At 21.7% G+C, this 22,766-nt stretch overlaps 7 protein-coding genes across 7 annotated transcripts; 4 read left to right on the top strand and 3 right to left on the bottom strand.

Moving 5' to 3' along the window:
* Positions 1 to 594: 594 nt before the first annotated feature.
* PBANKA_0719400 (LETM1-like protein, putative) lies at positions 595 to 2,949 on the top strand (the record flags this gene model as incomplete). Its single annotated transcript, XM_034564109.1, has 4 exons — positions 595 to 2,387; positions 2,462 to 2,517; positions 2,637 to 2,731; positions 2,890 to 2,949. The coding sequence occupies 4 exons, from the start codon at positions 595 to 597 to the stop codon at positions 2,947 to 2,949; spliced, it is 2,004 nt and encodes a 667-aa protein (XP_034420938.1).
* Positions 2,950 to 3,731: 782 nt separating this feature from the next.
* Positions 3,732 to 5,495, bottom strand: PBANKA_0719300 (bifunctional dihydrofolate reductase-thymidylate synthase, putative; the record flags this gene model as incomplete). The annotated part of the gene is made up of 1 exon (XM_034564107.1): positions 3,732 to 5,495. One exon carries the CDS (start codon positions 5,493 to 5,495, stop codon positions 3,732 to 3,734), a length of 1,764 nt encoding a protein of 587 aa, XP_034420937.1.
* Positions 5,496 to 8,248: 2,753 nt separating this feature from the next.
* On the top strand, positions 8,249 to 10,116 carry PBANKA_0719200 (mRNA-binding protein PUF2; the record flags this gene model as incomplete). Its single annotated transcript, XM_034564106.1, has 4 exons — positions 8,249 to 9,408; positions 9,562 to 9,648; positions 9,746 to 9,891; positions 10,076 to 10,116. 4 exons carry the CDS (start codon positions 8,249 to 8,251, stop codon positions 10,114 to 10,116), a joined length of 1,434 nt encoding a protein of 477 aa, XP_034420936.1.
* A 653-nt stretch (positions 10,117 to 10,769) lies between these two features.
* PBANKA_0719100 (conserved Plasmodium protein, unknown function) lies at positions 10,770 to 11,758 on the bottom strand (the record flags this gene model as incomplete). Its single annotated transcript, XM_034564105.1, has 2 exons — positions 10,770 to 11,080; positions 11,224 to 11,758. The coding sequence occupies 2 exons, from the start codon at positions 11,756 to 11,758 to the stop codon at positions 10,770 to 10,772; spliced, it is 846 nt and encodes a 281-aa protein (XP_034420935.1).
* Positions 11,759 to 13,241: 1,483 nt separating this feature from the next.
* On the top strand, positions 13,242 to 18,943 carry PBANKA_0718900 (conserved Plasmodium protein, unknown function; the record flags this gene model as incomplete). The annotated part of the gene is given in 3 exon segments (XM_034564104.1): positions 13,242 to 13,640; positions 13,652 to 18,751; positions 18,893 to 18,943. 3 exon segments carry the CDS (start codon positions 13,242 to 13,244, stop codon positions 18,941 to 18,943), a joined length of 5,550 nt encoding a protein of 1,849 aa, XP_034420934.1.
* A 768-nt stretch (positions 18,944 to 19,711) lies between these two features.
* On the bottom strand, positions 19,712 to 20,712 carry PBANKA_0718800 (small GTP-binding protein sar1, putative; the record flags this gene model as incomplete). The annotated part of the gene is made up of 3 exons (XM_034564103.1): positions 19,712 to 20,208; positions 20,448 to 20,509; positions 20,696 to 20,712. 3 exons carry the CDS (start codon positions 20,710 to 20,712, stop codon positions 19,712 to 19,714), a joined length of 576 nt encoding a protein of 191 aa, XP_034420933.1.
* A 1,523-nt stretch (positions 20,713 to 22,235) lies between these two features.
* Positions 22,236 to 22,502, top strand: PBANKA_0718700 (CDGSH iron-sulfur domain-containing protein, putative; the record flags this gene model as incomplete). The annotated part of the gene is made up of 1 exon (XM_034564102.1): positions 22,236 to 22,502. One exon carries the CDS (start codon positions 22,236 to 22,238, stop codon positions 22,500 to 22,502), a length of 267 nt encoding a protein of 88 aa, XP_034420932.1.
* Positions 22,503 to 22,766: the final 264 nt, after the last annotated feature.

The following is a 22,766-nucleotide window of genomic DNA, read 5'->3' as shown; positions in this document are numbered from 1 at the left end:
TATATTATATAATGTCCTTATATTTACAAAAACACCATTTGTTCTATATTCTCGTTACTTATTCTTAAACTTTAATCCAAGTTGTTTTTGCAAAACATGCAAAAATCGTAGAATAATCATTTTTTTTTAAAGAAAAAAAAAGAGCTAGCTAAAATATATTCACTAATATTTTTTAAGAGCACAATTTATCAGAATAAACTTAAACCCAAATATATAAAAAGTTAAAGACAGTAAATTAAAATACAATTTTAATTAACTTATAATAGAAGAATAAAATGAATAAATTTTTTTTTTTTTTTTTTTTTAAATGTGTATATATACCATAAAAGGAAAAGAACATAAAACGGCATAATCATAAATTTCCCAATCAAAGAAAACGGAATATCAATAAGATAAAAGCATATTTAGAAAAAAAAAAATATGTATATTTATTTTATTGGTTAAAACTATAAATTCTAATTTGTATATATAGACAATAAACATTTTTTTTTACGATGTGTTATTGTATTATACATTCCTGATACAAATCATTTTACTTTTTTTTTAAATTGAAAAGGGTGCTGAAAAAAAAAGTACCAAAAAAAAAAAAAAAAAATGCAAATGGCATGGGGATTAGCAAACCATCAGAAAAACAAAATCGCAAAGATCTGCGATTGTCAAACAATAAAGTGTTTCTTTTTTTTTAGCAATAATCAAATTTCTAGAAAATGTTTCTTTTTTTGCAACAACAATCAAATTTCTAGAAAATTTAAAAATGCATCTATTCCCAAATCGTTAAAATATGAACAAAATTCAAATTACAAAGGTTATAAAGTTTGGAATAATACAAATCTGTATTCAAATAATCTTACCCATATAAACAATTTGAATAAAATGAAAAGCATATATTATGTACTAAGTTTGAATCATAAACCATTTTCAACAAATTGCAAAGATACAAATAAATCAATTTCAAATTTTAAGCATACACAAACAAATGATATAAAAAACGAAATAGATAATAACGAATCCATTTCAAATAACTCTCAGCATAATGATATTATAAATTTAATAAAAAAAAAAAAACCAAAACAATGTGTAAATAAAAAAGAAAGTAAAATTGCTAAATATTATAATAAAGGAACAAATGGATTTAAAATAGCAATGGAATTTATAAAAAAATCTGGATCTGTAATTAAAGTAATTATTTTTCAGCCATCTATCTTAAAAATACATTATGAAAATTTGAAAAAAAATATAAAACATACAATTGATTGGGTTAAAACTGGAGTATTATTATTTTTAACAAATATGAAAATATCAAAAAATTTAATAATAAAAAGATTAAAAGGGCATAGACTTTCCTATTCTGAATATAAATTATTAATACGAACTATAAATGATATGTTTAAATTAATACCTTTTTCTTTTTTTGTAATAGTTCCATTTGCTGAATTTTTATTACCAGTTGTTTTAAAAATTTATCCAAATTTATTACCTTCTACATTTAAAAATAATGATGATAATTTCAATAATATTAAAAAAAATTTATATGCAAAACAACAATTATCTAAATTTTTACAACAATTAATTGAAGAAAAAGAAAAACAGTTAAATGAAAATATAGGAATAGATTCAGATAAAAAAAAAAAAATTTTAAATAAATTCCATCAACAATTAATAAATAAAGATGAAGAAGATCTTAATCCATTCTTAAATGTTAATGATACATTAAAAATTGCAAAAATATTTAAAGAAGAATTTGTACTTGATCAAATGAATTTAAAAACATTACAAACTATTTGTCATTTATTAGGATTAAAACCATATAGTATTCATTATCATGTTGTTTTGCAATTACGACATCATTTTTTACGCCTGCACAGAGAAGATAAAGAATTAATATATGAGGGGATCGATAATTTAAAAAAAAACACACTTATTGAAATATGCAAAGATAGAGGAATGAACTTTAATACTAATGAAAATGAAATGAAATTACAAGTTAAAAAATGGCTCGAATTAGCAAGCATAAAAGAAATCCCTTATATTCTTTTGTTATATATAAGATGTGTGGTTGTTACGCATGCTATTATGGATATAAAAAATGAAAATGATAAACAAAATATTTCGAAATCTATAAATGAAAATGACAATGTAAACGATAAAGACAACAAACATAAAACCATAGATGATAAACAAAAGTTAATCCAAGAAGCAAAAGAAAAATTAGTTGATCTTAAAATGAAAGAAAAAGAAATTAAAAAAAACATAAATAAAGAAACTAATGAAGATAATATTATTCAACACAAGGAAATAAAAACAAATATCAATTTTATCAAAAAAAAAAACAAGTATATGCAAAATGAGCTAGCTCTCCTTAACCAAATATGCAATCTTCAACACAGGTACCCGATCTACACCTCTTCATGTCACTTCATTTCACTTCACTTATTCATTTCATTTTACTTCTTCGCCTTAGAGAACTACAAATTGCATTCACCTCTTTGACTGATATTGCTGAAAAAAAAGGGAAATGTAAGTTGAATAATACAAACACCTTTTGTTTTATTATATTTATGAAAGACGTATTCAAATACCTGTATTTTTATTCCTCTTTAAATGTAATAATTTTATATATTTTTTTATATTCTTAGGCGATATTAATGAAATAATAAAAACAATGTCACAGAGGTTGTTAGATATTGAAAAACACATAAATGAATTAAATGCCCATAAACAAATGGAAATGGTGATCAATTTATTTCAATATAAAAATTAAGAAAATGAAATTAATAAAATAAAATACATATCCCTCACAAATTATATATATATATATCTCATATTTATAAGTTATTATTATAACCATCTATGATAAATTTTCAAAATAATTTTTTTTTTTTTTTGTAGGATGAATATTTCTACCCTGAAGAAGAAAAGTCCGATGATGTTGTGGACATAAAGAATTGAGCTGTCTCAAAAAATGAGAAAACAAACAAACAAACAAAATACCATTATGCGCATATCCTCTGCTCAATATCAATTTTTCTTTATGCCAGTTTTGTTTCGACACTATTTGAGCAACACCTTCCCTTTACTATCTACTACTGTTACAATGTTATTTTATTCACCTTTTTACAATTTTATCAAAATTTTTTTGTATGCATATAAATTATACATTGTAAAGCCAAAGTGTAGATAAAGAACACCTTGTTTATTTTTCCCCAATTTTTTTTTTTTTACCATTTTTTTATTAACCTTGCTCATTTACCTGCTAATACGATTGCTATATGATATCGAAATTGAAGGAAAAAACATCATTTGTGTTTATATGTTTTTTTTTAATTTTTCAACTTTTTTTATTTAACTATGCTAATCATATTATAAACATTTTAAAAATCAAGTCCAACTATTTATGAATCATTGAAGAGACAACATAATTATAACAGTAAAAATAATAATAATAATAATAATTTTGTCTTATTGTTTCAAACATATTATGTTCCATAAATATCTAAATTTTTAATATGGTCATAAATTCATAGGATTTAATTTATATAAAATATGGCTATTCATACTAGCCATTTTATGTGTGTAAAGTTTTTTTTTTCTGAACAAAAAATAAAATGTTCATAATTTTAGCTATTTACATGCATGTGCATGCACAAAAAAAAATATGCACACAACATACACATTTTTACAGTTATAAATACAATCAATTGGTATAAATATATAAATAAGAAAAACGAACATTAAGCTGCCATATCCATATTTATTTTATCGTGATGAACATAATTTTGAACAGTAAAATCAGAAATTGTAAAATCCTCGATATTTTTAATGTCAGGATTTAATTTAAGAGTAGGAAAAGGGTAAGGAGTTCTATTTAACTGAATCTTTAAGCTTTCAATATGATTATTATAAACATGAGCATTACCCAATACATGTATAAATTCAGCTGCCTGTAAGTTACATACTTGTGCTATCATATATGTAAATATAGAATAGGAAGCAATATTGAATGGAACCCCAAGCCCTAAATCACAAGATCTTTGATACATAATACATGATAATTTTCCGTCAAAAACATAAAATTGACATAAAATATGACAAGGAGGTAATGCCATTTGATCTAAATCTTTTACATTCCATGCACACAAAATAATTCGTCTACAAGTAGGATCATTTTTAATTAAATTTATAATATTTTTTAATTGATCAACTCCTTTGTCTTTATAATTATCATGCATATCTGTATATTCAGCACCAAAATGCCTCCATTGAAATCCATAAATTGGACCGAGATCATTAACTTCTCTATGAAATAATTTTCTATTATCTAAAAATTCCCTTGTTCCATTAGCTTCCCATATTCTTACGTTTTTTTCTAACAAAGTATTTCCATTTGTTTCCCCTCTTATAAACCACAATAATTCTTCGATAATACCTCTTATAAATAATTTTTTTGTTGTTAATAATGGAAAATATTCATTTAAATTAAATTTCATCATATATCCAAATTTACTTAACACACCAACACCTGTTCTATCATCTTGTTTATTTCCATGCATTATTATATCATATATAATATTTAAATATTGATATTCAGGATGATTTTTATATTTTATGCTATTATATATTTTAAAATTATGAGCATGTTCAGAATTTTTTTTAATATTTTCTTTATTTTTATTGAAACTGAAATATGTATAATCGTCTTCATCATCAAAGGCTTTATTTTGTTCATCACATACACCTAAAAATGTATTATTAGGTACTTCCTCATTTGGATTTATTTCTTTTGTCTTACTATAAATTATAAAATCTAAAGTTGTGTTGTTACTATTATATACATCACTTATTGAAGTTATTTTAAACAAATTTTCGTTTATTTCTGGGAATAAAACATCACAATTATAAGAATTATTTATTCTTGTAAAATATATTTTTTTTATTAAATTACGATCTAAAAATTCTTTATAAACAGACGAACCCCCTATAATAAAACATTTGTAATATTTTGTGCATTTTAAAATAGGAAATAAATCATCTACACTTTTAATTATAATAACATTATTATTTTCATTATTATTTTCGTTTACAATATCTTCTTTTTTCAAAGTTCTAGACAAAATAATGTTTATTCGATTTTGTAAAGGTTTAAATTTTTTGGGAATACTTTCCCAACTTTTTTTTCCCATTACTACAATATTTTGTAAATTATTAGTTGAAGAAATTATATTAGTATTTAGTTCTACATTATTTTTTAAATTATGTTTTTCCATATATTTATCTCTTTTCCATTTCAATCTTATATAATTATTTTCATTTATATATGATGTTACAGAACTAAAATATTTCATATCGATTAAATTACATTTCCAAGGTAACACCCCCGCATTTCCAATTCCCTTAAACGTTTTATTATTAAAGCATCTAACCTTTTCATCATCGTTCAGAACTTTACAACATGCACATATTGCATATATATCGAATGTTTCAGATAAGTCTTCCATTTTGTAACATTTAGGTGTGTATTTATATATATATAAGCAATATACAAATGAAAATACTATTATAAAACGAAAACTCAAAAAATGTTGAAACAAATAGTCAATTTTTAAAATGAATGTGTAAATTGTTTAAGTTTTATGACAAAAAAAAGGAAAAGTGTATATAAAATAAAAATTGGAAAAAATTTATATATTACATGCCATATAATACCATTTATTTACTATTTATATCTTAATATAAAAAATTGTAGCAAAAATATATAATCGTATTTTATATATTTAATATTATATAACCCCTTAAAAAAAAAAATTTAATTGAAAAAATTTTAATTTATGCACTTTTTTATTGTATTATATATATTCCGTTATTTTAATTACACATAAACTTAATAGAAAAATTAATTCGCGCTAAATAAAAATTATAGAGCTATATATGATGGGATCATATTCTATCTTTCTCTTTTTCAAATTCTTTATATTTTAGAATACAAATCGCTTTAAACAATAAAAAAGAGGTATATCCTACCCGAATTGACACACACAATAAATAATAAATATATAAATAATAAAAATATAAATATATAAATTATAAATATATAAATTATATATATAAATATATTAACATGTGTGTATTTGTTAAAATTGATATTAAACAGCTTTGCATGGGGAAGAGTGGCTTTTATAAGCGAATCATATAATACAGTGTTAATTTTAATATATAAAATATAATTTCCTTAAATTGTTATTTAACATTTTTAATTGCCTACCCAAGGTAATATAATATCCAAATGACAATCAAAGATAAATGAAATACCGCTCCATTTTTCCTATATATCCATTTTCATTTTGTGTAAATGTTCATAAAATTTTATCATATACTCATAAAAAACAGGGGAAAAATGAAAAAATGAACGTCCACCCCGTGTGAATATGCTCATTTTGTATACTATACATTTTTTTTTATATAATTTATATTTTCCAAATAAAAAAAAATGTTTGTACATGTATATATCAATATTGTGTTATGGCATAATGAAAAACAATTATTTTATTCGTTTTTAAATTTGTAGAATTTCCCTAAATTATTAATGATTTCATATTATAATATATGTATCTATATATTTTTAATGTGTAATTCAAAATGGCGAAAAAGAAACAAACCATACTTTATAAGCAACTCTCTTTGAGCACTTACCATAAAAAATTATACTACTAAATTCAAATTAAATAAAAAAATATATATTATAAAATTGGCTTTAATTATTTATAAGCACTTGCTTTGTTTTACTCAAAAAGTATTGGCATAAAGTATAAAACATAAAAACAATTTTTTCACAAAATATATTTATATGTCCATACAACTATATACGAACTTTCAAAACACATCCAAATTTCCATTTACCACATGCAAGCAAAAGTATATTAAATAAAAAAAAATTATTTATATTTTCATGATCACTTAAATAATATTTAAAAAAAAAAGAGACCATATATAAAATGTATAATTTAAATATAGCTAACTTATTAAAAAAAATGAATATTGAGCATATATCCATAATTTAAAACACTTCTATTTTATGTTATTTGATATATAAGTCGATAAATTATTGCATGTATGCATATAGACAGATTAATATACACCAAAATAATAAAAATTATATATAGTTCATATATTATTCTGAATAATAAATTAGCTTTCCTCTTAATTCACTTGGTATGTATATATATATATATATATATATATATATATATATGGATAAATAAATATAAGGTCTATAACAAGAAAAAATGTGTATTAACTTTTTTTTATAATTATTTTATATTTTTTCTCCATTTATTTAAATATGTTAAAATTATTTCCCATTTTATAAACAAAAATTAATCCATAAAATAGCAAAATAACAAAATGACAAAATAACAAAAACAAAAAAACGCATTATATGAGTTCATTTTACACAATCCAAAGAAAAAGAAAATATGCTTAAAATATTCATAACACACTTTTAAGCTATAAAAATATATATATTTATTTGTGTCTATATTACCAACTCAATTTAATAGATGTGTTATGTGATTAATTCATACACAAACATACAAAAATAAACACCATTTTTGAAAAGATTAATTTGAAATCATATATGTTATTATTATATATTTTTATATCAATGAAATTTAAAAAAATAAAAGGGAAATCAATGTATTAAAAATAATTATATGTTATTTTATTTCCACAATATTTATTTATTATTTATTGTTGACTTTTTTTTTATCCCCACATTCCATATACCCATGATATATATTGTATACTTTTATTTTCTTCTTATCATTTCTCATTTGTCTATTCTTAAATATTCTACACACATTTTTAACATGAAAACAGAATATTGTTTAAGTTTATTGCTGTCTACACAAAAATAATAATACTTTTAATTTTTTTTTTGTCATTTCATCATATTAATATAATATGAAAACAGTTTGTATAACAATTCAAATACACATTTTATATATCTACATAATAAAAAATTGCAATCTTCTAACATATTTGTTTTACACTTAGCATATATTTTGAAAAAGCCATTCATTAATTATTTCATCATTGTGCTATTTATTTTTTTTCAGACCGTATTTAAAAAAAATATTCCTTGTTCATATTTTATAATCATATGTAATATATATACATGTACAACCATAAATTATTTATTTTATATATACCTATATAAATTTCAGCATATATACATTTAAGTATACCCAAAACGATGCAATCCATGTTTTTAGACGAAACAAACATAAAAAACCTCAAGGATGTTCAAAAAAAGTTTAACTTCAAAGATAATCTATACAATTTAAAAGAGTTAAACTCATGGTCTACTCATTATGAAAGTTTAAACTCAGTAAGCGACGAATTTTTATCTTCCCCCAAAACTCTCACCGAAGATAATTTTTCATTTATTAATGATTTTGAAAATTCCCCTTGCGAACAAAATGGCAAATTCTTCGAAAAAATTAAATACGAAGACAATCATAATGACAAATTCCCTGAGCTAGCCAAAAATAATTTGTTCACAAATCACAATGTAAATTTACCTGAACAAGTCATAAATAAAGTGTCAGGTGAAAAAAAAAATGAAAAATATTATGATAATGCCATAATAAATGAACCAATCAATGAAATATTAGAAAATACAAAGGAAATCAAACAAACTGTAAAAGATGAGGATTTAAATAAAATAATGAATGATATATTTTTTTTATGTTTTCATAAAAATGGATGTGAGTATGTTATAAAAAAGCTTAAAGAAAATGACACAGAAGAAAAGCAAATCATATTAAATTCTCTTCTAATTGATGCAAAATCATTGTGCCCAGACATGTATGGAAGTTATGTAGCTCAAAGTATATTTGATTTAAAAGATGAAAAATATAAAGAACGTTTTACGGATGAATTCTTAAAACATACTAGCTTTTTAACATTACACACATATGGTTGTAGACTTATCCAGAAATCATTAGAATCACTATCTAATGAATATAAATGTAAAATTTTTAAAGAATTGGAAAATGATTTAATAACTTATATATGTCACCAAAATGGAAATCATGTTGTTCAAAAATGTGTCGAAGTATTACCATCAAAAAATATTGATACAATCATAAATATTATAGAAGAATATTTATCATTTTTAAGTTCCCATGCTTATGGGTGTAGAATAGTTCAAAGAATTTATGAGATAGGAACACCTGAACAAATCAATAGATTGAATGATAAAATTATCAAAAAAATACACTTAATAAAAAATAGATATGGAAATTATGTTATCCAAAAATGTTTCGAATATTCTGATGACAATGTTAGGCTCCTCATTACTAATGAAATTGTCAACGACATTTACAAGTTATCTTCTCACAAATATGCCTGGTAACTTTTAACAAACCCATACCCAACTATATATATATATATATATATTAGAGCCAATTTTGGTGAATATATAATATTTGTGCAAATATTCCGAGTTTTTATATGCAAACATAATTTAGGTTATTTATTTTTCTTTCTTTTCTACTTTTTTAGCAATATCATAGAAAAAATTTTACTTAAAAAGGAGTACAAATACAAAAAAAAAATTATCAAAAGAATTGTTGACGACATTCCTGAGGGGTATTAAATTTATTTGTCATAAATATATGTTATTTTTTATCCCCTTTTCAATATTCTTAGCTAGCTATTATATATTTTTTTTTTTTTTTGCACACAGAAATGACAACATTATAAGCATTTGCAAAGACTGTTACGGGAATTTTATGATGCAGAAATTATTAACAACTTGCAAAAGGAAAGAAAGAAATTTAATAGTAAAAACTATTATTGAAAATTTGGACAAGCTAAAGGAAGAAACTTATGGTAATAACAAAAAAGGAAAAGTATTAAAAAATATAATATAAACAAAATTAACATGTACACGTGTATATTTGTTCATATATAAAAATGTGTATGCAAAAAATAGACACACTTGTATGTTTTAATTATATTTTTGAAAAATTATTGTTATAGGAGTATATATATTTCCCCTCTCCATATTTTATAGGTAAATATATTTTAAGGGCTATTAATAATTTAGAGGCATGAATTTTTACTATTATTAGTGAAAAAGTGCATACATATGTATATATATAATCCAACCTTTGGCGGCTTCAAATTTTTTGAGGACAAAACAAAACGACTTAGGACAACACAGACATTTAAGAATTACGTTAGATATGTGTTTGCATACATTTCATAATTTTTGATTTTTTTTTGCACATTTATGTTATATTTTAGTTTCTGATTAATAAAAAAGGTATTTAAAACGAATGTTTTTTGATTTTAATATTCTTTATAAGTTCGTTTTTTATATATTCTTAACAATTTTTCTTTCAATATATTTATTATAATTAAACTATTTTTAGTGCATATATTTATTGATTTATAAATTGGAGCTTATTTTTTTATATGACTAAAAGCCTACCCCAAGTAATAAAATAAATTAGTTTTTAAATTGCATAAATTTAGAAAATATTAAAATGAACTTTTTCACTTTTTGAAAATATTCATCATCTCCCTCTCTACATACATACACTTATTTATATTTTCACCTGATCGTTCGATTTGATAATTGGGCAATAAATATATGTATTTTGATAAACCAAAAAATGCACACAAAATGTCAATATTAGTTTGTATAAATAAAAAATCGATTATTTTATTATTCATCTTAAAAGGAAAATAAATTGTCATATAACTTACTCGACAGATTCATCACAATGGTTATCTGTTGTATATTTTTTACAAATACATGAATAATAAAAATCATATCTATATTCATCGATAATAGGTCCATTATAAAATTTTAATAGTGAATCAGCAAAACCTATATGCTCAAGAATAATAGATACAATATCTTTTCCGTCATAATTTTTTTTGTTATCTGAAAATGGAATACACATTTGATATGCATTAGGACATCCAGTTTCTCTACATGACATACTATAATTAATTAGCTGATTCCAATCAAAATTTTTATTTTGTTCTTCATCTATAAAACTATTATGATCTGTAAATATATTTTTTGTTTAAAATAACAAAATATATATCGACAAATTTTAAGAAATATTATTTTTGAATGTGCATATTAAAAAAAAAAAATAAATGAAATACATGTATACAAACTCACTTATTACTCTCAAAATTTATTACTATAATTTTCCAAATTATAAGGAATATTTTTGTTATGACTCATATCCATTGTTTCTTTTGATAAGACATTTGATTTTTTTGATAAAACATGATTACGCAATTCCAAAAATGTAAAATTTTTAAAATTATTATTTACTTTTTTTTCCATTATATATATTTTTTTTTTCTTCTCAATGTTATTCAAATTAAATATTTTTTTATTCCTTTGATTTTTATTTTTATTTACAATTCGAATAAATATATCTTTTTTAGTGGGTTTCAGGAAAAATCTAGATATTATATAGCTTTTTTGCTTACTATTTATTAACAAAATATATTTTTTTATATCATTTTCTTTTTTATATCCTATATTTGTTTGATTAGAGAATTTGCTTCCAATGTGCTTATTTTTTTTGTTATAATTATTCCCTATTTTTCTAGCTACAGTAATGTCACACTTAACTATTTTTAGGAAATGTTCCTCATCATTTTGCAAAAAATATAATAACAGCGCTACGAATAAAAGAGAACATAATTTACCTTTATGGAACATCATATAAAAATTGGAATAAAAAAATATAAAAAAATATTAAAAAAAAATTATAATATATTTCATATGTCTACTTATATTATATTATATATGTACACATATTTATGACCATGCATATATATTTTTTATCAATACAAGGAATAAGTCGTATGATTTTCATGAAAACTGATAATAAATTATTATATTCAATGATTACTAAATGGAAAAAATAATGTAACTTAGTCTTATATAAATGTCTATGTATGTTTTGTGTATACTAATCTCTATAGTTAATTTATCCTTTTTTCAAAAAATTATAACCAAGCGAAATAAGTAATTTTTTGGGGCTAGTGCATAATATTTTATTCTGAACAAGTCAGGAATTTTTTTTAATTATGTTTGATATAATAATGTTGTGTATATACTTTTTTATTTAAAAAAAAAATTTAAGATATAAAAATATAATCTATGAATAATTAAAAGATGATAAAAAAATCAAAATAGAAAAAAAACGGAAAACTGGAAACTGTTTCAAAAATTTAATAAAATAGACAAAGATTAATTTCATGAAACTTTTTTTTGAACTAAGCAAATGTTGAAATGTGACTATTAATATGCTTTTTATTAAACCGTGGTTTATTATATTTTTTTACAATTATGTTTTAAGTGCTGGTATTTAGTATTTTTTCGGTATACTAATTTATGTTTCCTTCCAAATTATTAATAAAAATAATATACACCATAAAATATTGAAGTTTATTATTTTTAAGAATGAAAAAGCTATATGTGTGTAAAGAAAGGGAAAACAAATATACATATACAAGCATGAAATTTTAGATAAACATTAATTGCGTATAATTTATGCCTCCCATTTTTATAGTCTAAATATATATAATGTTTATATAGCTATTTAATAAAAAAAAAATTAAGGTATAATATAGCTATTGTTTCTGCTAAACCTATGCAGAAACAATAGTTTTGTGTCATTTTCAAGTAATTATTTATTTAGGTATGTCGTTTTTATTCTTTTAATTGGTATACATGCCACAATAAATATTTTATATTATTACTTTTTTTTTTTGTTCATTTTCGAGGTATTTTTACCTGAACAAATATTTCATGGTCAGGCGAAAAAAAAAATATAGGGCATTCATAAATTTGGGGAATTTAAAAAAACGTTTAAATGTTGAAATAGTGGGCGTTATTTTTTGTAAATCATTTTTTTTTATTGTAAAAAAAAAATATAATTAGCTAATAAATAAATGGAAATTACGCCATATTAATATTTTCATAAAAAAAAGTATTGATAAAAATTTTCCATTAATAACTATCAACATGTAAAAAAAATAGTCATATATTCGTATGAACGTGTACATATATAAATGTTTTCTTTGATAAAAACTGAATGGCATAATATAGTTGAGATATTATAGCTATTATTTTCAAAGGGAATAGAAAGGTGCCATTTGTTTATAAGTAATATAAAAATAGCAAAACAACAAAATAACGGATGGAAGAAAAACTCAATTTACATATCTATCCATTACGACGATTAAAAGTATATAGCGAGCCAAATCAAATTGATGTGAAATTGAAAACATTAAGAGGAAATAATTATTTCAAAGAACATGAACAAAGCAATGTATTTGATTATCAAACAAAGGCTATTAACTATCCTTATATGATCTATGATTCAATAAATTCAAATATTTTACACGAAATAAAAACTTATTATGGATCTGATAAATTATATGACATAGTCAAATTAACAGATCCTAAGAATCCAGAAACTAATAGAGAAAATATATTTGGGCACGATAAAGAATATGATGATATAGTGGGTTCAAATGACGAAGATGTGAATAATCAATCCAAATTAGGAAATAAAGAAAAGAAAGGAAGAAAAAAAAAAAAAAAAAAAAAAAAAAAAAAAAAAAAATATTTAAAATGAATAGCAATTATAGTAGTGAAATGTCTAATGATACAAGTGATAACAGTTATATTTATAGTGACGTTAGTTATGATAGCAATCAAAGTAAGCAAAGTTTTTTTGGAAATGAAAAAGATAATTCCTATAATAAACTTAAGAAACACAAAACTAGTGAAAAAATACACAAAAAAATATATAAAGAAAAATATAATCAAAATATAATAAATTTTTTATATAATTCTATGGAATATGAAAAAGGGATAAGAGATAATAATATTGTAGTTACTACACCTAATGATGTAATAAATACGCTTGGAACTTTTTATATAGAAAAAAATGCATGTATAAATAAAAAGTATGCATATGACATAAACTTTAGACAAAAAACTCCAGTTTTAATTTTTCCAACTGGTTTTTTTAATAATAACATACAACTTATGGAAGTTGACATAGATAACTGTATATATGATGAAGAATATGCTCAAAAAAAAAATAGTTATGAAAATGCTTATAGCATTCCAAGGATATACAACAATATAGATAATATACCAATTAATATAAAATTCAATTTTAATAAAAAAATTCAAATTATTTCTAGTAAATTAACCAATCATGATAAATACAGTTTGAAACGGTTACCATCATTTTATAATATGGATAAAAGAATAAAATTAGCAGAAAAATATAATAAAAAATGTGTTTATAAAAATAAATATAAATTAAATATAGATAAAAATTTAGAATTTAAGCTGCATAGATATGAAACTGAAAAACATCAAATTGCACATAGTTCTATGAATAAATATTTAAAAATAAAAGAAATAAAAGTAGATAATAATAATATTAATGAAACTGTTGTATATACACGAAATGATATAGGTCTTTTTATTTTTTATGTAAATTTTTATGAAAATAGTATTGTTCAAAACTTAAAAGATTCAATGTTTACTTCTAATAATATAAACCCATTTAAATCACAAAATAACACAGATTCTTTTGAAATATTTAATTATAATATTAAAATAAAAAGAGATATACAATTATTTGATAGATTGTTTCAAATGTACCCTAGTTCAACAACATTTGGAAAATGCTATTTTTTAGGAAATAATAACAGTATATATACATATGATCTAAATTCAGATATTATTGATATAAAAGATTTAAATTTGATTGAAAATTCTGAATGTAATAAAAATTTTAAATCCAATATAAAATTTATATGTTTATGTGATTTAAATGATGATAATAATATTTTATTGGGTTCAAAAAATATATATATATATGATAAAAGATGTAAAACGATAACCAGATTTAATACTAACATTGGATCAACAAAAAAGATTTTTAAAAATAGAATATCATATACAACTTATTTGAATACAAATGCAAAAAATACAGACGGAAATCAAACTTATAACACATATGCAGAACATAAAAGTCGTCAACATTTTAATCGAAGTTATACCGCTATAGAGAAAAATCCAGATTATCCATATATAATTGCAGTCGTAAATGCATCTTTTAATAATATTGAAATTTGGGATATAAGAAATCAATTTGAACCCATATTTATATTTCCTTTAAATATCTCAGAATTTGTTTCAATATATTTTAGATACATTGAATGGATAAAAATAAATCCTAACTTTACTAATAAATTTCACAAAAATAATGCTTATAATTTATTTACATTTTCATATTATCAACATATGGTATATATAAGAAAAATTATTATTTATGATAATTTTACTAAATACAAAGATTTAGGTATTCAAACATATACTAATAACCAACCCTTGGATTATCTTAACTATAAATATAATTATAATTTTTCAGATGCAGATCCTGAGCCAGTTTACAAAAATTTAACTAGTTTAAAACAAACTAGATGTAATATAGATACCAAAACGAAGGAAAATACAAACTCCAAACAAATTGAAACAGATTTAAGAGCATCAAATATACTCATAAGGGAAAATATTTCCATGAATCACATATTTAGTTATCGAAGCGTTAAAATGCATATTTCAGATTCTTTTATTTTAGATGCAAGTAAATATAATCATATGCAAAAAAATAAAATGAATTCAATAAATATACAAAATGACGAAAATAAAATTAATTCAATAAATACAGATATGTATAATATATTTTTTGGTTTATATGGAGTAACATGTATACAATTTGTTATTCCAACTTTATATTGTTCAAAAAAAACGGATTCAAAAATAAAAAATAGTAAACAAAATTTAGAAAAAAGAAACTATTATGATGAAGAAACGACCGAGATGCATACTTATTATATTAAAAGAAAACAAAACAAAATCAAAAAAAAAAGACAAGAAATTAAAGGTATAAAATTAGATTATATTCAATTCATTTTTCATATAAATTCGGCAGGATGTATTTTTTGTACACCCTTAAATATAAATATTAAAAAATTAACATCAAATCAATTACAAAACTGGATTCCAATAAATAAAATATATCATACCCATACATATATAAATGAAAATATAGAAAATTTATTTAAGCAACTTATAAATATTTTGGAAAATTCAAATAATTCAGAAAACTCCCAAGAAACATATAATGATAAACAAAATTCAGATTCTAAATTTAACTACAATCATGAAAACTTATTAAATTTTCAAAATGAAATAGAAAATGAAAAAAAAAACAACCAAATAAATAATAACAATGAATTAAAAGATGAAATGCTAAATTTAAATAAAAATAATTTAGATATGTTAAAAAAATGTTCATCTAATTATTCAAATATTTCCAATGAAACACTTTCAAAAATATTTAATTTAATTACAAAAAATAAAATACTTATTTTAAAAAACAATTATAATGCTATACAAATAGTTAAATATAATACTCAGGAAATAGATCAGGAAGTTTGGGGAAAACTAAAAAAAACAATAACAAATTTATCCAAAATATATAGAACCCAACAATGTAATGAAAATATATTGATTCCATATATTAACGAAAATATAAATGGAAATAATTGTTTTAATAGTTTGTTTCCTCAAAATATTGTCATGTATAGAGAAAGAAAAAGTGACAAAAAGTTGGAACAATTATATCATAATATATATGAATCTGTGGAAAACAGTCAGAACGTATATCAAAATGGCAATATAACAGATATAAATAAACACTCCGAATCTATTTTTGAAAAAACTTATAATAATAATGATGATAATGGTAATAATGATAGTGGTAATAATGATAGTGGTAATAAATTGCATAGAAACGAAATAACATCAAATTTAATTGTTGAAAATATTAAAAATATGTCTATAAATAATAAAAAAATTATCGAAAAAAAAAAAATGTATCCACAATATAATAACGTACAAGTATTATATGCAAAGGATAACCTAATTGATATATATTCTGAAAATAATATTAAAAAGGAATATAAAAATGAAGTATTAAAAACATGTATATTAGACAAAGGAGTGTATATTAAATTAAATGAAATTATAAATATAATTCTTGGGGAAGATAACAAATCAATCGCTACTTTTCATTATAATAATTTTTTTTATGTACAAACATTAGTGAATCTAAGATATTCTGCATATAATTTAACTGAAGAAATGATTAAAAAATATTTAAATGATAGTTATCCTTTTGTAACATATTCTCCTAATTTCCAAGCATCTAGAATTTTAAAAAATAAAGAAAATATTTCAAATAATACAAAAATTTTTTATTCTGATCGTTTTAATTTGCTTGAATTTATTCTACGCAAATTAAAAGAAAATAAACAAAACGAGCAAAACGAAAAACATATAGAATATAAAACAAACAACCAATTAGATCAAATGGAAAATATATATTTATATGGTGATGAAATAAATTATGAACAAAATTTTAAGAATGAATATGGAATGAATAAAACTGCTACTCCACAAAATGAATATGAATATTTTTCGAATGTAGATTTATGTAACCCTCCAGATCATCAAAGTATGGACAATTATTCACATTCCCATTTTAAAGAAACTGAACAAAATAATATAAATACAACAATAGAACAACCAAAATATTCTACATCAATTATAAAAAATGTATATGATATAAAAGAACTACTTGAGCTTTACAATGAAAAAGGAATTGTCTACATTTTAAATGCTATGACAAAATTGCAAAAAAAAAATAATAATAATAATAAAAAAAAAAAAAATTGTAATAATAAAAAATTAAAAAACACATTTAATGGCATCTCAAAAGAACTAAACAAATGTATACCCACAAAAAACTTTTTTTTTTACGAATCTCCAATATGTTATTGTTTATACAACAATGATTATAACAATAAAATGCAATATAACACTTATATAAATTATTATGATTTTCTTTTAAATGTTGTTTTATTTTTTAATAACACATTATCAGTGATAAAACACATCAAAGTTTTATATCCTGATGGATATAATAAATTTTCACATTCTTTAAAAAAAAAAAATAATAAATCTACAAGCATAGCACAAGATGAAAATAATAATATTAATTATTTTGAAAATAAATATGATATTTTTGAAAAACTTCGAAAAAGTGAGGCTTGTATTATTATGGATAATAATAAAAACAACGACCAATTGAAAAAGTTTAAAAAAAAAAATATATTATTTTTAAGCAAAGATATGACATATCAATGCTTTCAACATATATTACAAACTGAATATTATATACCAATTCCTAAATATATGAACAATAAAATAAAAATTAATGAAAACAACTTTTTATGCACCCCCATCACTTGTTTTAAAAATTATTCAATCGCTTTTTATAATAAAAAATTATTTGATATATATGATTCGATCAGTTTTAATAATTTGAAACATTTTGATATGCATACATATATACAAAATGAATATTTTAACGTACATAAAAATCAAATACATTCTTTGGAAATGTATGTTAATAAACACGAGGCCAACTTATATAATAATACAAATGTAACTGGATATATAGGTGGATATAAAGTTGACTATAATTTGATGAGTAAATTGAAGGAACTTTGGCCATCAAACAACGAAAATTACAAATCAAAAGAAAATTATCTGGTAAGTTATACTCACCAATTTTTATGAATATACAAAAAAAAAAAAAAAAACTATATACTCTTTGAAAATGGCTACATTTATATACATTTATCAATTTTGCATGTACTGTTCATAATTTTATGCCTCTTTTTTTATGCACAGGAAATGATAAAAAATCTCAAGAATAGGGAAAAAATTATTTTTCACAATTAAATTTTTTGTCTTAAAAATTAAAATAGTATTTCTAGAAAAATTATTATAGAGACCTTGAATATTCTTCAAATATATACGCACACATATATGCGACATTGTTGTCTGTGCTTTTTTGTTTTAATTTTTTATGTACATTACTAAATTTCACCATATATAGGTATACTAAGATATATCATATTTATATGCATATTTTTACCGAATAAATGCCAATTTTTATAATGGTTTCAAATTGTTTATACTTTTTACTTCTTATCAAAACATTTTTAATCATTTTTATAATTTGTTTTATGACACGTTTTTTGTACTATTTTTACATGTCCTGTACATAATTTATACAACTTATACAATTTTTATACTTAAAAACTTGTTTGTTAAAAATAAAGTTTAAAATCAATTTAATTCAAAAGTAAATTTTTCTTTTTATCGCTAGATACATAAATATATGTAAAAACCAAAAACGCATATATATATAGATATATAATGAATATATCATCCGATTTGAAATAAATTAGACAAAAATTCTTTGGTAAATGGATAAACTATAAGGTAATAATATAATAAAGATGAAAAAATGAAAAAACAGGCATATGTTATTTATATAGGCGCTTCCCCTTCATAATATATATCGCCCTCTTATTACATGCATATAATAATATATAACTTTATATATATATATTATTCAAATTTTTTTATATGAACGCATGCATATAAATGGTGTATTTTGTTTATATATAATATATTTTGGAATGAATAATAATTTGTATAATCTTATGTTAAAAATTGAGATATCCATTTAAAGGCAGCTGCATATCCCATTCTTCTTATAACACTACACATAAATAATTCTACAGGTCTAATACCTGTACGCCCTTTAATGTTACTAATTGTTGAATTTGAAAATAAGTTTAAATGTTGTCGTAGTTCATCTTCACTTGCTGCATCAGGTTTATCAATTTTGTTTCCTAACACAACAAATGGAACATTACTTAATTCTTCTGTTTCTAATAATTGTTTTAATTCTTCTCGTGCCTCATTAAATCGTGATCGATCTGTTGTGTCAATCATAAATACAACTGCATCAACTGCTGCAAAATAATCTCTCCATATCCTTCTTGCTGTTTCATGACCTCCCAAATCAAATGTTTTAAATCTTATTTTTCCAACAACTAGTTCTTCTGAATGTGGATGTAAAGTTGGAACATGTTGAGCAACTCTATCATCTTTAAGCATATGTAATAAGGTCGTCTTACCAGCATTATCCAATCCTGACCAAAAAAAAATAAATACATTTTTACCTGCACACGTGCATATTTTTATGGGTATATATTATGTACAATATCATAAAATAAAAACAAGCGCAATAAAATTATTACGATATAATTCGCACACCGGCGTTTGTACAATTTGAAAAAAAAAACATTTCTACTATATAGCATATTTTTAGAATACAATTTTTATAGTATTTGAACAAAAATATATATATATATATTTTTTTTTGCTTTACCCAAAAATAATATTCTAGCGCTCTTTTGTGATAACCCCAAATGGGCCAAAATGTCTCGAAACCTAACAAATTATAATAATATGCACAATTATGAGAGTGATAATAAAAAGAATAATTTAGCCAAGTAATATTCAGGGCATTGTACAAAACATATATTAGGAACAAAAGTTGATTAAAAAAGAAAAAAAAACACGGGTACACACAGATTTTATACTTGACATTTATAAACGCATTATAATTTAACTCACCAATTTATGATAAACATTTTTATTCACTGTTGTAAATATTATATATTTATTAAATCTGCTAATTTTAATTATATATGTATTTTTTATTTTTTTTACAACAAATAAAATCACTTAAAAAAAAAATCTATACATAAAAAAAAGTAAAAAAAATAATATACTTTATTATACTATTAAAATTTATGATAATTGAACATTCCCATTGGTAGAAGTATTTATTATTAAAATGGTGTGATGAAGGGGCAAGGGAAAAATGTATAATAATTTTTTTTTACAAAATTTGCTAATAAGCAAATATACATTATAACCATGTCAAATTAGGCAAAGAAGTTCACATTCCATTTTATTTTATTATTTAGTTAATTTTTTTATTCACTAAAATTTTATTTACCTATACTTAGCTAATATATACTTTATTTAAAAATTTACAGTTACGTTTAATTAAATTTGCATACGCATAATTATGCATATATACTAAAAAAATTTAGTATTCAGCAAAATACAAATTGTTTAAAATATATCATGCATAATAATACGGCACGTGTAATGTATTTTCAATATTTTCCCCATTTTTTTTTTCTTAATATTTCTTTTTATTTTTTTTTATTTATTTCAAAAAAATAATAAAACATTTCAAATTTTTTCCCGTGTTATTTTTTTTATTGTATTTAAAAAGGGGGAAGGAAATATGATATTGTAATCATTTTATTTAAACCACTATCCCTTCATATATTTTTATAGTATATAATACAATTTTCTTTACAGTTATTTTTCTCTGTTTGTTAATAAGGATGTATATACACTATTTGTGTGACATTCCTTTAATTTTAATTTATTTATGTGCCTTTTTTTCTCTTTTTTTTTCCAAAACTAAATATGCATATATATGCAATACATATTTGAAAACCTCATACCAGTGAATTATAATACATATTGTATATCCCCTTTTACATTTCAGCTTACTATCAAAATATTCGCACACACATATATCTATTTACATGCACGTGTACATGCAAATATGTGTGCGTGCATTTTATGTTTATCTCTAACACGCAATACGCATTTTTGAATTATGAATTAAAATAGCACTCTATGTTTACCAAGTTTAAAAGGAATACTTTCTCTTATTCATCGTTTGAATATTCGAAAAAAAATCATCCATTTTATATTTTGCAACATATTGAATATATAGGCACACGTATTTCTACATGACCACAGTCAAAAAAAACGGCTATTCGAAAAAAAAAAAAAAGACAAATAGCTACCTAAAATAATTACTATAAAAATATATTTGTTTAAATGAGATTAATAACCAAAATATAAAATATAACAAATTTCTAATTATGCATTAGAAAGTTTTGATATGAAAAAATATATCGTGCACACAATTCAAGCAGACAAAAATCTTATTAAGCATGTTAAACAATTTTCAACTAAAAAAAAAGTGAAATAAAACAAGCATAGTGGCATATGTGCAATATAATCCATTTATACATATATTCACACAAAGATAGATATATATATTTATATACAAATCAGAAAGATGGGAAACGGATTGATAAAAGAAAAACAAATCGATATTTTTCGAAAAAAAGGAGATATATTAAATATGAGAAATTTTAAAGCTGTTCATGTTGAAACTGTATACCCTCCATTGAAAACGTCAACAAAAATATCTATATGTAGATGTTGGAAATCTAACAAATTCCCATATTGTGATAATTCACATCAAAAGTTACAACAACAAGGTGTTATTTGTGGCCCATTACTTTTGGAAGTTCGAAAAAGTAATGATATTCGTTTAAATTAAAAAACTATATGATAAAATGAAAATAGAAAACAATCTAAAGTTAAATAAATGTGTTACACACAATTACTTAAATATCAAATAACTTCAAACATTTCCCAATTAGGAATAAAATAATAATTAATTATACAAAAAATATATAAATATTTCTTGGATATTATGTATGTATATAATTTTAAAATGTAAAACGCTATAGATCTAGACAACATTAAAAATCAACTTTTTTGCATATTTTTTCGATTTAAAAATTTAATTTAGTTTTTAAAA

The sequence above is a fragment of the Plasmodium berghei genome (genome assembly GCF_900002375.2).
Source record: "Plasmodium berghei ANKA genome assembly, chromosome: 7".
NCBI classification, from domain to species: Eukaryota; Apicomplexa; class Aconoidasida; order Haemosporida; family Plasmodiidae; genus Plasmodium; species Plasmodium berghei.
This window is presented reverse-complemented; position numbering and strand designations above follow the sequence as displayed.